The 17,256-nt window shown below is 41.6% G+C and overlaps 1 protein-coding gene across 1 annotated transcript; it reads left to right on the top strand.

Annotated features, from left to right (window-relative positions):
- The first annotated feature begins 6,395 nt into the window (after positions 1–6,395).
- LOC118390038 (C2 calcium-dependent domain-containing protein 4C-like) lies at positions 6,396–15,710 on the top strand. The gene is made up of 2 exons (XM_035780182.2): positions 6,396–6,785; positions 11,870–15,710. Exon 2 carries the CDS (start codon positions 11,916–11,918, stop codon positions 13,152–13,154), a length of 1,239 nt encoding a protein of 412 aa, XP_035636075.1. The 5' UTR covers positions 6,396–6,785; positions 11,870–11,915; the 3' UTR covers positions 13,155–15,710.
- Positions 15,711–17,256: the final 1,546 nt, after the last annotated feature.

Raw genomic sequence — 17,256 nt, 5'->3', positions numbered from 1 at the left:
CGCAATTGGTGGTCTATAGCAACTTCCCACAATAATAGAGTTTAGGTGAGGCAGGTGAACCCGTAGCCATATCACTTCAACAGCATTTGACAAAGTCAATAGCTGTTTGTCATGCCATACTTGAGCTCTCCTTTGTTTACCTCCTCAGAACAGGTTGAGTCATGAAGTGTCACGGTTGATACAGTATTTGCCAATCACTGAAGAATGCCAAAGCCAGTTTACTTACCTACAGCCTTCTTAAGTTCTGTCTGTCTCTTCAGTGTCTCTGTTAAAGTGTCAGGTGTGTTATGGTTAAAGAGACTGACAATTCTAATTAAAGTCTAATCCAAGTGTTCATTTACTCTTGGGCATCCTGTTTGTGTGTCAGCTCCCAATTCTATTAGGTGTCTGACAGCAAAAGGGCATTGTCTGCCCCAGGAGCAATGAGGTGCCTGCAGGTTTCCATCGTTGTCTGGCTATACCTCTCACAAACGGGTAATGAAGAATAGAAAAACCAATTATATTTTGGGGCAATCAATTAGATGCCGATTTACATGTTCATGGTCCTTCTGTAGCTCAGTTGGTAGAGCATGGCGCTTGTAACGCCAGGGTAGTGGGTTCGATCCCCGGGACCACCCATACGTAGAATGTATGCACACATGACTGTAAGTCGCTTTGGATAAAAGCGTCTGCTAAATGGCATATATTATTATATTATTGTGTTTTCACAACACAGTTCATGGACAACAGTGGCACCTCTGAAAGTTGTGAGGCCTGCTTTTTCAGAAAATAACAGAACTATAGTGAGTGGCCAAAGTGAAAAATGCAATAGAAAAGGTAAAAACCAAACATTTTCTGAACAACCTGGACTCAGGGGTAGACATAACATAGTAAATGTACATCTGTCTCCCTCCATTTAGTATGTTATCTATTACTTTGTAGATGTCTATCATCCATTTTGTATGATATGCTACAAATTACAATTTGTATGATGTTACGAAATGGAATGAATTTAAAATGTTACGAATTTGCAATACTTATGATAGGGTTATGAATTCCAGTTTGTTGTGGCTAACATTAGCTGGGCTAGGATTAGGGGTTAAGGAAGGGTTAGCTAACATGCTACGTAGTTTTAAATGAGCTAAAACGTAATATTTAGTTGCAAAGTTGCTAATGTTGTCAGTGATGAGATTTGAACATGCAACCTTTGGGTTGCTGGACATTCAAGTGAAGGCATCTGTATACTAGGTTTGGTTTGCTCCTAGCAGAACTCGGTTAGGCAACAAAAATGTCTGTGCCTCGATACCTCCTTTAAAAGACCTTTGATTGAAAAACAAGAAAAAAGTGACAATTTGACTGTCTCTCTTCTGAGACACCGTAACAACAACAACAACAGCCAGTATACACTTCCTCAAAATCGTCCGAAGCAATCTAAGATCAAGAAATCTGGAATTAATTGATGTTTTTGTCAAGTAGGTCTTTTTTATTTATTTTATTTTTTATTTCACCTTTATTTAACCAGGTAGGCTAGTTGAGAACAAGTTCTCATTTGCAACTGCGACCTGGCCAAGATAAAGCATAGCAGTGTGAACAGACAACACAGAGTTACACATGGAGTAAACAATTAGCAAGTCAATAACACAGTAGAAAAAATGGGCAGTCTATATACAATGTGTGCAAAAGGCATGAGGAGGTAGGCGAATAATACAATTTTGCAGATTAACACTGGAGTGATAAATGATCAGATGGTCATGTACAGGTAGAGATATTGGTGTGCAAAAGAGCAGAAAAGTAAATAAATAAAAACAGTATAAAAACAGTATGGGAATGAGGTAGGTGAAAATGGGTGGGCTATTTACCTATAGACTATGTACAGCTGCAGCGATCAGTTAGCTGCTCGGATAGCTGATGTTTGAAGTTGGTGAGGGAGATAAAAGTCTCCAACTTCAGCGATTTTTGCAATTCGTTCCAGTCACAGGCAGCAGAGTAAAATTGTATAATTTTACATCTAACTAAGATGTTCAGTACAGTATTTCTCAAGAGAAAAAAATGTGCATGAAAACTAGTCGTCTCTCATTGAATGATTACTAGGCGTACTACAAAGAGTAGGACTGTTAAGTAATAATCAACGAAAAGGCGTAGAAATTCGACTTCCCTCAAGAAAAAATGTTTGCGCGAATAGTCAGAAAAAAACCTGCGGAATGGGTGCTCAAATCTCGGTGTTGAGGTAAAAAGTGTCGTGAGTGTTATCTGAGTGTTGATTCTTATGTGGTTGACACCAGCAGACTTGAAATTGACACCACCAGTTGAATAAATTAAGTGTTAACTACTTAGCATGTTAACCAGGTCACTGCCTTCCTGAAGACAAACAATGTATATGAAATGCTTCAGTCTGGTTTTAGACCCCATCATAGCACTGAGACTGCACTTGTGAAGGTGGTGAATGACCTTTTAATGGCATCAGACTGAGGCTCTGCATCTGTCCTCGTGCTCCTAGACCTTAGTGCTGCTTTTGATACCATCAATCACCACATTCTTTTGGAGAGATTGGAAACCCAAATTGGTCTACACTGACAAGTTCTGGCCTGGTTTAGATCTTATGTGTCGAAAAATATCAGTTTGTCTCTGAATGGTTTGTCCTCTGACAAATCAACTGTAAATTTCGGTGTTCCTCAAGGTTCCGTTTTAGGACCACTATTGTTTTCACTATATATTTTACCTCTTGGGGATGTAACTTAATGTTAACTTTCACTGTTATGCGGATGACACACAGCTGTACATTTCAATGAAACATGGAGAAGCCCCAAAATTGCCCTCGCTAGAAGCCTGTGTTTCAGACATAAGGAAGTGGATGGATGCAAACTTTCTACTTTTAAACTCGGACAAAACAGAGATGCTTGTTCTTGTCCCAAGAAACAAAGAGATCTTCTGTTGAATCTGACAATTAATCTTAATGGTTGTACAGTCGTCTCAAATAAAACTGTGAAGGACCTTGGCGTTACTCTGGACCCTGATCTCTCTTTTGACAAACATATCAAGACTGTTTCAAGGACAGCTTTTTCCATATACGTAACATTGTAAAAATCTGAAACTTTCTGTCCAAAAATTATGCAGAAAAATTCATCCATGCTTTTGTTACTTCTAGGTTAGACTACTGCAATGCTCTACTTTCCGGCTACCCGGATAAAGCACTAAATAAACTTCAGTTAGTGCTAAATACGGCTGCTAGAATCCTGTCTAGAACCAAAAAATTGGATCATATTACTCCAGTGCTAGCCTCCCTACACTGGCTTCCAGTCAAGGCAAGGGCTGATTTCAAGGTTTTACTGCTAACCTACAAAGCATTACATGGGCTTGCTCCTATCTATCTCTATGATTTGGTCCTGCCGTACATACCTACACGTACGCTATGGTCACAAGACACAGGCCTCCTAATTGTCCCTAGAATTTCTAAGCAAACAGCTGGAGGCAGGGCTTTCTCCTATAGAGATCCATTTTTATGGAATGGTCTGCCTACCCATGTGAGAGATGCAAACCCGGTCTCAACCTTTAAGTCTTTACTGAAGACTCATCTCTTCAGTGGGTCATATGATTGAGTGTAGTCTGGCCCAGGAGTGTGAAGGTGAACGGAAAGGCTCTGGAGCAACGAACCACCCTTGCTGTCTCTGCCTGGCCGGTTCCCCTCTTTCCACTGGGATTCTCTGCCTCTAACCCTATTACAGGGGCCACTGGCTTACTGGTGCTCTTTCATGCTGTCCCTAGGAGGGATGCGTCACTTGAGTGGGTGGGTTCACTGATGTGATCTTCCTGTCTGGGTTGGCGCCCCCCTTGTGTTGTGCTGTGGCGGAGATCTTTGTGGGCTATACTCGTCCTCGTCTCAGGATGGTAAGTTGGTGGTTGAAGATATCCCTCTAGTGGTGTGGGGGCTGTGCTTTGGCAAAGTGGGTGGGGTTATATCCTTCCTGTTTGGCCCTGTCCGGGGGTATCATCGGATGGGGCCACAGTGTCTCCTGACCCCTCCTGTTTCAGCCTCCAGTATTTATGCTGCAATAGTTTATGTGTCGGGGTGCTAGGGTCAGTTTGTTATATCTGGAGTACTTCTCCTGTCCTATCCGGTGTCCTGTGTGAATTTAAGCATGCTCTCTCTAATTTTCTCTTTCTTTCTCTCTCTCGGAGGACCTGAGCCCTAGGACCACCTCAGGACTACCTGGCATGATGACTCCTTGCTGTCCCCAGTCCACCTGGCCGTGCTGCTGCTCCAGTTTCAACTGTTCTGCCTGTGATTATTATTATGTGACCATGCTGGTCATTTATGAACATTTGAACATCATGGCCACGTTCTGTAATAATCTCCACCCGGCACAGCCAGAAGAGGACCACCCCACATAGCCTGGTTCCTCTCAAGGTTTCCTAGGTTTTGGCCTTTCCAGGGAGTTTTTCCTAGCCACCGTGCTTCTACACCTGCATTGCTTGCTGTTTGGGGTTTTAGACTGGGTTTCTGTAGAGCACTGTGAGATATCAGCTGATGTACAAAGGGCTATATAAATACATTTGATTTGATTTGGTGGTGGTGTTACTCTGTGTTGAGTTCATTTGGGAGGGGCCTCATCATATTTCACAGCATGCTTTGTTGCAGGTTGCTTTTTAGAATGGTTTGTTTTAATATCTGTTTCTGCATGCACATTGATTGATTCATTGATCTTGTGCTACACAAAGATAAATAACATACATTTTTCTGAACTAATCCAATCTGTAAGTGGTTGGACATATTTCACCCGTTATTGAGATGGTTTAGGTAGTCACATTCATTAATCTAACTAACCTTGGCAGTTATTCTAACTGCGGATTGCAGGTGATTAAAGGTGGATATCCTAACTCGGGCTCGAATCCAATAAGTATTATATAACACTTTGCAAGCCAGTGTAAAATGACTTGCCAATGTGGCCTACAACCAGGAGGATCTGGACCCCAGGAAGATTAGCTCGTGGTACGGCATTAGCTAATGGTGATCCTAATAAACTAGGATGTCAAAGTATTATCGTGTAAAAAAGTGATGTATTGTCAAAATGAATAATTACCTTTTTATAATGGGCTACTTGAGTGAAAACTTCTGAATGCAACAACCATCTCTCTGTCACTAGCAAACACAGTCATGGGTGGTACTGGTACCTCTAAAATTAACTTTAAAGGCACCCTGAGAAATAAATATGAAATAAGGCTTTGCACCATTGTAAGGGTTTTCTTCTGGTGAAAGAGAGATGGACCAAAATGCAGCGTGGTAGTTATTCATGTTTTTAATAAAGACGACTATACATGAACAGACTATATAAAGCAAGAAAAGTGAAAACCTAAACAGTCCTATCTGGTGCAAACACAGAGACCGGAACAATCACCCACAAAACCCAACACAAAACAGGCTACCTAAATATGGTTCCCAATCAGAGACAATGACTAACACCTGCCTCTGATTGAGAACCATATCAGGCCAAACATAGAAATAGACAAACCAGACACACAACATAGAATGCCCACCCAGCTCACGTCCTGACCAACACTAAAACAAGGAAAACACATACGAACGATGGACAGAACGTGACAACCATACAGTGTTAAAACAACACCCCAAAACGAGTTACTACAGGTGTAAATTCCCCAACACTTACATTAGCTGTAATAAAGTTTTAATTTAAATCAGAATATGTAACACCCACAGTGTTAGGGACACAACATTTTGGGGGTGTTAGTTTAACAAACCTTTGAAAAGTGTTAGTTTAACACTATTTCAGTGGGTCACATATAATTACTAAGAAAGTTACATTTAACACTGTGGTTGGGTTAGGGTTGGAATTATTTAAGATACTCTTTGAAGATGTAGGGTTTTTGGAAGTTGGGCAGGGACTGTCTTAGTTTCAGGATTAAGCTGGTTCCACAATTAGGGTGTCAGGACAGAGAAGAGCTTTGATTGGGCAGAGCAGGAGCTGCCCTCCCATAGGGGTCGGAGGGCAAAGAGACCAGAGGTGGCAGAATGGATTGTAGAATTGTGAACTATTTTATGTTATTCTGCTTTATTCTCTTTTATTAAAAAAAAAAAAATCACCAGTATGTCATATTTTTATTTCAAAGCCTGTAGTTTTGACTGATGCTGGAAATTAGTGCCAAGCTATTGAACACAGAAATATAAATGCAACAAGCAACAATTTCAATTATTTTACTGAGTTACAGTGTATATAAGGACATCGGTTAAATTAAATAAATGTATTAGGCCATAACCTATGGATTTCACATGACTGAGCAGGGGTGCAGTCGTTGGTGGGCTTTGGAGGGCGCAGACACAGCCAATCAGAATTAGTTTTACCCCCACAAAAAGGCTTTATTACATACAAAACTACTCCTCAGCACTTGCCCGTTTACGTCACTGGCTATAGACCAGTGCGCCGCGGTTCAGTTTAATAGAATGCTGTCACTGGCTCTCTAGACTAGGATATAATAGTTTTCTCTTATTGGTCGGCTCCCAACATCGCCACCGGGAGAGTGTATAAAATGCATCATAGTCGCTCAAGAAGAGCAAGTCCATCTCTGTTCTCTGGGGTGCGGAGCAGCCAGCCACAGCCATCTCTGTTCTCTGGGGTGCAGAGCAGCCAGCCACAGCCATCTCTGTTCTCTGGGGTGCAGAGCAGCCACAGCAAGAGCCACAGCAAGAGCCAGCCAGCCAGCCTAGTTCCGCAAACAGTGTGAGATCCAGAGGAGGCGAGAGAAAACACCTGTTACGGAAGAATCAAGTCGACAAAGCAGCCTCCACGTCTTCAGTAAGTGTATTAAGCTGAATTCAACAGGTATCTAAAATTGTATATTTGTCTCACTCAAGGGTGAGTAATTAAATATATTCTGGGACGGGAGAGCATAGGCTACACAAATGGTATAGTCTACGAACTTCTTATTTGCACTTGTTGCACTTTATTTTATGATGGGCTAATACACACTTCTACATGATTGATTTCTTATATAATAAATTGACGTTCTTACGATGGCTACACCAAGTGTTTCTAAAAATCAACGGAGATCCGTCTTCATTCTCTTTTAAAGGCAAAGTTATTATCAATTCAAGATTGTGCAAATTCATCACAAACTAGACCGACTAGGATTTTGTCTGTATCGTCCATCTCTTATCAACATGAACTGACCGCACAATTCAACAACCCTAGTCAAAAAAATCATATTCTAAAAAATATATGTATATTATAATCCAAAAGAAAAAACTGATTTTGGAACCTACCCTATATGATTGTATAGGATATAATCCTATAGGACTGGTTTCAAAATCTGATGGTTTTTTATTTTTGATTCTAATATTTTTTTTTTATTGGAATCCTATAGGAATTGTTGACAAGGTTTACATTTTATTTTAAAAAGAAGAGCTGAGTTATTTAAACGTAATATTTTTTGACAGGACAGATAGGGAGACTGATATCGAAGTGGTTAATTAAGGGCACAGACAGTCGGCGGAGGCGGAGCTCAAACCTCTGTCGCTGAGGGGGGAAATGGGGTCCGGAGTTTAGACCGCTATACCAGACTCCAGGACATTGATATGAATTTTCTATTAGATTCTTGTATATAACATCATATAGGATAGCATCATATAGGAGTCCAATAAGACTGGTTCCAAAATCTGAAAGGGTTTTTCTATTGGATTCTAATTGGACCCTTGTATTGGAATCCTATTCATTTTTTTGATGGGAATTGTATAGATGTTTCCATTACATTCTAAAGGAGCTATCCTCAACTTGGCTATACACTATTGTTAACTTGGCTGCTTAACATATGGCGCACCCACCCTCCAAATGTTTTAGACAATTAAGACGGTAGTGGTGAAGATCGTTGGGCCAGTAACCGAAGGCTCGCTGGTTTGATTCCCCGAGCCGACTGGGTGAAAAATCTGTTTATGTGCCCTAGTCGCTCTGCTAAATGACTTAAATGTAATTACCTATGAAAGTGGACACGTGAATTATAACTTCAAAAGCAGCCAATATCGCCACTTGAGATGATGATCCTATATTGGGGAACCGCTATCTCGTGCACTTGTTTCCCCAAATTCCAAGGGAGTAAGCATCTGCGTCACACATTAACTGCAACAACAATAGATATGAAACCAACTGTGATTGTTTGCAAGGTTGTTTACATTTGTGTCAAAAAGGTGTGCTATTTGACATTAAAGCCAAACAGCATAGAGCTAGATTAACAATTTGATATAATGTTAATGTGACATAGGTATTGGTTAAAAAAAGATGACCTATTTCAGGTGTGCCAAGAGGTCACTAGCAGATACATCTGGGAGGGAAATGGGGAGGGAGTGCCTTCTGCTGATGGGGGGGGGGCAAGGTACAATCCTGGGAGGGAGGGAGTTGTGCGATTGGGAGTCCCATATGGTGTCGCACAATCACAGACGGTTGTGATACAGCCTGGAATCGAACCAGAATCGAACCTGTAGTGACGCCTCGAGCACTGAGATGCAGTGCCTTAGACCGCTGCACCACTCAGGAGCCCCCCAAGTGAATCCCTGACTATTATATATGACTATTATATATTAAATCAAAGAAATGCTCTTATCTTTGTAATACTGTAATAAATGTTTTATTTAGCTATAGAATGTACACCATCTTTACAAGGGAAAACCCCCAACATATTGTGTTTTGTATAATTTGTATATATACTGAACAAAAATATAAGCGCAACATGTTAAGTGTTGGTCCCATGTTTCATGGGCTGAAATAAAAGATCCCAGAAATGTTCCATACACACAGAAAGCTTATTTCTCAATACATTTTGGACATAAATTTGTTTAGATCCCTGTTAGTGAGCATATCATGAAGCTATTTAAACAGCATGATAATGATCACAGGTGCACCTTATGCTGGGGACAATAAAAGATCACTCTTAAATGTTTTGTCACACAACACAATGCCACAGATGAGGGAATGTGCAATTGGGGCTGCAGGTAGCCTAGTGGTTAGAGCGTTGGGCCAAGAGCACTGGATCGAATCCCTGAGCTAACAATTTAAAAATCTCTCTTTCTGCCCCTGAGCAAGGCAGTTAACCCACTGTTCCTCTGGCACCGAAGACATGGATGTTGATTAAGGCAGCCCCCGCACCTCTCTGATTCAGAGTGGTTGGGTTAAATACGGTAGACACATTTCAGTTGAATACATTGTTGGACAACTGACTAGATATTTCCCTTTCCCAATTGGCATGCTGACTGCAGGAATGTCCACCAGAGCGGCTGCCAGAGAATGTAATGTTTATTTCTCTGCCATAAGCCACCTCCAACGTCGTTTTAGAGAATTTGGCAGTACGTCCAACCGACCTCACAATCGCAGACCACATGTATCCATGCCAGCCCACGACCTCCACATCCGGCTTCTTCACCTGTGGAATTGTCTGAGACCAGCCACCCGAAAAGCTGATGAAACTGAGGTGTATTTCTGTCTGTAATAAAGCCCTTGTGGGTGAAAACTCATTCTGATGTGCTGGGCCTAGCTCCCAAGTGGGTGGGCCTATGCCCTCCCAGGCCCATCCATAGCTGCATCCCTGCCCAATCATGTGAATGTATGCACACATGACTGTAAGTCGCTTTGGATAAAAGCGTCTGCTAAATGGCTATTATTATTATTTCAATTGACTGATTTTTCTTATATGAACTGTAACTCAGAACTTTGTTGAACAAGGTGAACTGTACTGGTGGTCATACTGAAAATGAACTTGCCGCCTTGGATCACTCCTATATTGTGGTGATGAATGAATCCGAATATAGAATTGTTTCCAAACAACGAAAATGTTGTAATTAATGTTGTATTGTACTTGAACAAATGACGACAACAACTATAATTTAATGGGTTAAATTAAGAAAAAATGATAATATGATTATGATGACAAAATCCTAAAAGATTTATCAAAAACCTATAGGATTACTTTTGATTTCCAATAGGAAAAAAGTAGTCCAGTAGGATTCCAAAATGATTATGATAGAGGTGACACAAAATCTAATAGGAATGATTTTGATTCCCAATAGGAAAAAGTAGTGCAATAGGATTCTGATTAGAGGTGACATAAAATACGTTATGTGGGAAGCTAGCGTCCCACCTGGCCAAAAGCCAGTGAAAATGCAGAATGCCAAATTCAAATAAATGACTATAAAAATCAAACTTTAATGAAATCACACATGTAAGATACCACATTAAAGCTACACTTGTTATGGATCCAGCCAACATGTCAGATTTCAAAAAGGCTTTTCGGCATAAGCAAATGATGCTATTATCTGAGGATAGCACCTCTAAACAAAGAGAGAGAAGCATATTTCAACCGTGCAGGCACGACTAAAAACGCAGAAATAAAAATATAATTAATGCCTTACCTTTGACGAGCTTCTTTTGTTGGCACTCCAATATGTCCCATAAACATCACAAATGGTCCTTTTGTTTGATTAATTCTGTCGATATATATCCAAAATGCCCATTTATTTGGCGCGTTTGATCCAGAAAAACACAGGTTCCAACTTGCGCAACGTGACTCCAAAATATCTCAAAAGTTACCTGTAAACTTTGGCAAAACATTTCAAACTACTTTTGTAATACAACTTTAGGTATTTTTTTTCAACGTAAATAATCGATAAAATTGAAGACTGGATGATCTGTGTTCAATACAGGAGGAAAACAAACTGTAGCTAGCTTTCTGGTCATGCACCTCTAACTAACAGTACACTTGAAGTGACCCTCGTTCTGAACAGGGCTACTTCTTCATTACACAAAGGAAAAACCTCAACCAATTTCTAAAGACTGGTGACATCCAGTGGAATTGGTAGGAACTGCAAAGAAGGTCCCTTTGAAATCTGGATTCCCAATGAAAACCCATTGAAAAGAGAGTGACCTAAAAATAAAAATCTGAATGGTTTGTCCTCAGGGTTTCGCATGCTAAATCAATTCTGTTATACTTACAGACATGATTCAAACAGTTTTAGAAACTTCAGTGTTTTCTATCCAAGTCTAATAATATGCATATCTTATCTTCTGGGGATGAGTAGCAGGCAGTTGAATTTTGGCATGCATTTAATCCGGACATGAAAATACTGCCCCCTGTCACCAAGAAGTTAAGGATTTTTTGACTAAGGAATTTAACAGAAGAAATAGAATAACATTTCCTATGTCTGTTGAAGAGGATCTCAGTGATGTGCTAAAGTGTTATTTTGGCGTCACATTTTTAAATGAACCAGATGAAACCTTAACAAAATTAGCTGTGGTTCAAAGATAAATAAACGTAATCTCGGCTTCATTTGTTATTTTGACTAATGTAGACTTTATTATTCCACAAGAGTAATTTGCTGTGCAACATGTTGGCATAGTGTAGGTTACTTACTGCAACACAGAATGTACTGTATGAGTAAATGTACAATAATTGTGTTTTCTTAGCCTTTGTAAATCAGTCATGTCCTATGTACCTCTTATTTAGGCTGCACAAATTATTTATTTATTCAACATCTCTATCCTAAATAATTATGAACTGGGTGGTTCGAACCCTGAATGCTGATTTGGTTGAAAGCCGTGGTATACCACAGGTATTACAAAACAATTATTTTTACTCATCCAATTATGTTGGTAACCATTTTATAATAACAATAAGGCACCTCAGGTGTTTACTGGCCATATATCACACCCCATCGGTCCTTATTGATTCAATATAAACTTGACACATTGGTGTCCATTTAGTTGTTTTTCTAGTTTTTAGATTCAGTTAACCATTTCTGGCACAGCTATAGTAACAGCTACAATGTGATTTTTCTCAGTGTATTAATTAATATATTTCACAACAATAACTGCTGCCTTGTTTGTGCTTTTGCCTGCAGACAGAGAAACACCCCCGTATCTCACTTGCTGAAGCCCAGTGGGACCATGTGGGTTCTGGACAAGATCCGTGGGTCGGTAGAAACCACTGTACTCCGGAGGGGGGAGAATGGAGACAAGGAGGGCAATACTCCAGCCTACAGCAATGTTCTCACCCCTGATAAGATCCCTGACTTCTTTATTCCCCCCAAGCTGGTCTCCTGCCCCCCAGAGCCTGAGACCCTGGACGTCGTCAAGCCCAAGGAGGGCCTTTGGCTCTCGGCCTCTGAGCAGACCATTGGCAGTAAGAAAATCAGCAGTCCTCAAAGTCCTCGTCTGGTTGTCAAGCTGGCTGGGGACACCAAGAACCTGCTGAGGGCAGCAAACCGTCACATCATCCAGATAGAGAGCGCTGATGATGTGGTGGCAGGGGACACCAATGCTGACCCTCAGTCTCAGACTGCAATGTCACTGCCCTACGTCCCCAAGACCCAGACCTCCTATGGTTTTGCCACTCTGATGGAGAGCCCCCACACCCGCCGCAAGGAGTCCCTTTTCCACTGTGACCAGACCAGCCCCCTGACCTCCCCCAACTGCCAGCGGAAGGGGAAGAGCAGCGTCAGCGAGGGCAACCACCTCAACCCCCCTGTCTTCAACGCGTCTCACAACCCGTACCGCTACTTTAGTGGAGGGGAGAGTGACACCTGTTCCTCGGCTGAGTCCTCTCCCTTCAGCTCCCCGCTGCTCTCCCGCTCTGCCTCGCTGCTCAAGATCTTCACACATGAGACGCAGGCCAAGGTGGTGAAGGCCAAGAGCAAGTTTGCCCGCCACAGCTCCTTATCCACAGACGAGTGCAGCTCGGCCGAGCCCAGTCCTAACGTGCCGCGGCGTCTCCACTCCCCTTCCCTCCACGGTAGTGGGCCGTCGGACCGTGAGCACACCATTAACCTGCAGAATGGCGGCAGGGTGAGGCTAAGCGCCGACTACGATGCCGGCACAGCCCGCCTGCGCATCCGTGTTCTGGCTGCCGAAGAGCTATACGACAAGGTGTACGACATCAAGAGCATCAACTGCTGCGTGTCGCTGTACCTGAACCCTGGCAAGCTGCAGAAACAGAGGAGCACTATCATCAAGAACAGCCGGAATCCTGTGTTCAATGAGGACTTCTTCTTTGACTCTGTGACCTCCGTGCAGGTGAAGAACCTGGCAGTGAAGATCAAGGTGGTGAATAAGGGCACCAGCCTGAAGAGAGACACTCTGCTCGGGGAGAGAGAGATTCCTTTGGAGAAGCTGATCCATGACCTCTAGATTTGTCCTGGAGATACAGAACAGAACTTTGACTGACACTGAATGAGACTATGAATGATAAAGGGCATGAATGGAAGAGATATAGTTGGGATTGATGTTTGCTTGGTGCCCCACAGAGAACTGTCTGAAAGGAGCAGTTCATTTATAGTCACTGACTGTTTGGTCTGGTCTAGCAGCTTGTCTCTTAGCTGGTCACCTCCTCAACCTTCTGTTCCCTGAGCCTGCAGCCCTGCACAGTCCAACTTCCAGATCATGTGGTGGACAATCAAATATGGCACAGGTCAAAAGACACCTGCGCATTTGATTGACTCACTTTTTGTACTCTCTTGATCTCAACGTTTTATGTTGCATAGTTGTAACTTAATGCGACTCATCCTCAGACGATTCAGTGTTAATTCAGTTCAGCACTACAACACTTTTATGGATCACTGGGTCTACTATATCCTGCTTGTTGTTGCCATCTACAGTACCACCTGGAGGGAGGACCAATTTGTGGTGTGACCACAATGTCCCAAACCTGGAGGATAGAGATCAGACATCCCCGTATCCATCCTCATCCGCTTGGCATGAATATGTAAATGCCGTTATACATTAGCAGTTTGTACTTCAGTTTCATAACACTCACAAACCATAGAGAGAGGGAGAATGCATGTAATTTTAAAGAGTGTTTACCAAGTGGTTGAACTTGATTTTATACATAAATGTGGTATTTGTGTGAGACATGACTCAGCATGGTGTATGTGTGAATTTGTTATCAAGATACAACATTATGACTTGTTTGTTAATTGTCTATTATGTACTGCTCTCTGCTGGAGAGTGAATGATTGGCAGCCCACCTGTGTAGACAAGCCACCAGATGAGTAGACTGAGAAAGGCAAAAAAAGAACAGTAACACAACAATATTTAAGGATAGTATTCTATTCTCTATTATATCCTTCTATTCTATGAAGGATAGTCTTCTATTCTCTGCATGTGCTCTGCTGTTTTAAAATTAATTAGAATAAATGTGGTCTGATTGCAATTTCAAGTAGGAGACTGAGGTTGTTTCTGAAGATGGTTAAAGGGTCAACACATCGATCAGTCGGTGAGATATGTAGTCATTTAACCATGTCAGATATCACTGATGTTTTACAGTATGTAGCCAGTGTTTTTGTGGGTTACATTCCTGTTCGAACCTCGACTATACAAAAGCTCTCCCCAACACCATTGCTTTTCTCCAAGCTTATACTTTATAAAACTCTTGTTGCTGTGTGTGGGATGATTTTGTTATTGTGAAAAATCAGTATGATACTATAAAGTAATTTATTTGTGGGTGTTTATACTATCTATACCTGCTGTACATGGGTGTGTGCTCACTGAATTGTAACCAATCCCTTTTTTGGCTTACATCAGCATGACCAAGAAACATCAATATTGTCAGTAGATTTGATAAAACTTCATTTTCGTAGACCGGGTCAAAATGTAAGTGCATTTATGATAAATTCAATTAAGTCAAAAAGTGGGTAGTATATTTTTGGGACTGCCGAACAAGGCCTATTTTTGTCATTGATTGTCTTTTCTAGTTTATTATATACAGGACCAGTCTAAAATTTGGACACCTACTCATTCAAGGGTTGTTATTGATTTGTACTATCTTCTACATTGTAGAATAATAGTGAAGACATCAAAACTATGAAATAAAACATTGGCGGTTGGGAGATTTGAGGCCAGGTCCTCTGATGCAGCACTCCATCACTCTCCTTCTTGGTCAAATAGCCCTTACACAGCCTGGAGGTGTGCTGGGTCATTGTCCTATTGAAAAACAAATGATGGCGTATCACTGCAGAATGCTGTGGTAGCCATGCTGGTTAAGGGAGCCTTGAATTCTAAATAAATCACAGACAGTGTCACTAGCAAAGCACCCCCACACCATCATACTGTCTTTCGGATGGGACGTTAAACAGGTGTCCTGACTCTCTGTGGTCATTAAAGATCCCATGGCACTTATCGTAAGAGTAGGGGTGTTAATCCCGGTGTCCTGGCTTAATTACTAAACTGTCCCTCATACCATCATGGTCACCTAATCATCCCTAGCTTACTATTGGCTCATTCATCCTCCTTTCCCCTGTAACTATTCCCCAGGTCGTTGCTGTAAATGAGAATGTGTTCTCAGTCAATTTACCTGGTAAAATAACGGAAAAATAATAAATAAATAAATAAATCTTCCTCCATGCTTCATGGTGGGAACCACACATGTGGAGATCATCTGTTCACCTTCTCTGTATCACACAAAGACAAGACATTTGGAAGCAAAAATCTAAAATTTGGACTCATCAGACCAAAGGACAGATTTCCACCGGTCTAATGTCCATTGCTCGTGTTTCTTGACCCAAGCAAGTCTCTTCTTCTTATTGGTGTCCTTTAGTAGTGGTTTCTTTGCAGCAATTCGACCATAAAAGCCTGATTCACGCAATCTCCTCTGAACAGTTGATGTTGAGATGTGTCTGTTACTTGAACTCTGTGAAGCATTTATTTGGGGTGCAATTTCTGAGGCTGGTAACTCTAATAAACTTATGCTCTGCAGCAGAGGTAACTCTGGGTCTTCCTTTCTCATGAGAGCCAATTTCATATTGACTGACCTTCATGTTTTAAAGTAATGATGGACTGGCGTTTCTCTTTGCTTATTCTAGCTGTTGTTGCCATAATATGGACTTGTTCTTTAAGAAATAGGGTTATCTTCTGTATACCCCCCTACCTTGTCACAACACAACTGATTGGCTCAAACACATAAAGAAGGAAAGACGTTCCAGAAATGAACTTTTAATAAGGCATACCTGTTAATTGAAATGCATTCCAGGTGACTACCTCATGAAGCTGGTTGAGAGAATGCCAAGAGTGTGCAAAGCTGTCACCAAGGCAAAGGATGGCTACTTTGAAGAATCTCAAATATTTTTTGATTTGTTTAACACTTTACTACATGATTCCATATGTGCTATTTCATAGTTTATTATCCTACAATGTAGAAAGTAGTAAAAACAAAGAAAAACCCTTGAGTGAGTAGGTGTATCCAAACTTTTGACTGGTACTGTATATAAAACCAGCCCAATGTACATTTGAACTAGGAACAATTCTCCAGACAAATGAAATCTGTGCTGCTAGCTATTTCACAGAACAGGCTAGATATGCAATGAAAAAAGATATTCAACCATATTCAATAAGCTTTATCACCATGACTGTGTTTTCAGGCATGGGCGTCAGTTATGATTTAGCTATTTCCAGTTAGGCTATGCTTCCAAGTATTTTAAATGCTTTGGCATACAGCTTTAGCCAGACTTCCTTCCTGATTGTCTTATATACCAACCACAGGGTTAATTATCCTGGTTGAATACACTGAAAACATATATCACTCTTACTAATGAGGCTGGCTAATGGTGCCCATGTGTGTCGTGGAATGGGATGCCAGTGAGGGGGCTTACTGTCAGCTAAATAATGAATACATATATGCACCAGAAAAGTGCAGGTGATTCTGATTGGCAATGTCACACAGTCACACAGTATGAAATGAATACAGCACTTTTAGATCTGAGCACCTCGTCCAAATTAATTTGATTTCTAAAAGGGGAACAATACCCACTGTTCTCTAGTCCAGAGGTGTCTAACTCATTCCACGGAGGACCTAGTGGCAGAGTGTTTTTCCTTTTTCCTTTCAATTAAGACCTAGACAACCATCTTGTCTCATCGCTACAACTCCCATCCGGGCTCGGGAGAGACGAAGGTCGAGAGCCATGCGTCCTCCGAAACACAATCTTAACACAGCGCGCATCCAACCCGGAAGCCAGCCGCACCAATATGTCGGAGGAAACACCGTGCACCTGGTGACCTGGACAACCATCTACCGGGTGGCGCAGTGGTCTAGGGCACTGCATCGCAGTGTGTCACTAGAGACTCTGGGTTCGAGCCCAGGCTCTGTCGCAGCCGGCGTCAACCGGGAGGTCCATGGGGCGATGCACAATTGGCCTAGTGTTGCCAGGGTTAGGGAGGGTCTCAAAATCTCCCATCAGTGTTCAATTGGGTTGAGAAATCGAATGACTGACACACACACACACACACACACAAAGTTAGA

The sequence above is a fragment of the Oncorhynchus keta genome, chromosome 1 (genome assembly GCF_023373465.1).
Source record: "Oncorhynchus keta strain PuntledgeMale-10-30-2019 chromosome 1, Oket_V2, whole genome shotgun sequence".
NCBI lineage: Eukaryota > Metazoa > Chordata > Actinopteri > Salmoniformes > Salmonidae > Oncorhynchus > Oncorhynchus keta.
The sequence above is the reverse complement of the archived record's forward strand: the minus strand, read 5'-3'. Positions and strand labels throughout refer to the sequence as shown.

Bases quoted from the DNA above. Each gene is read 5' to 3' on its own strand.
- LOC118390038 (XM_035780182.2), top strand. From the start codon at position 11,916: ATGTGGGTTCTGGACAAGATCCGTGGGTCGGTAGAAACCACTGTACTC.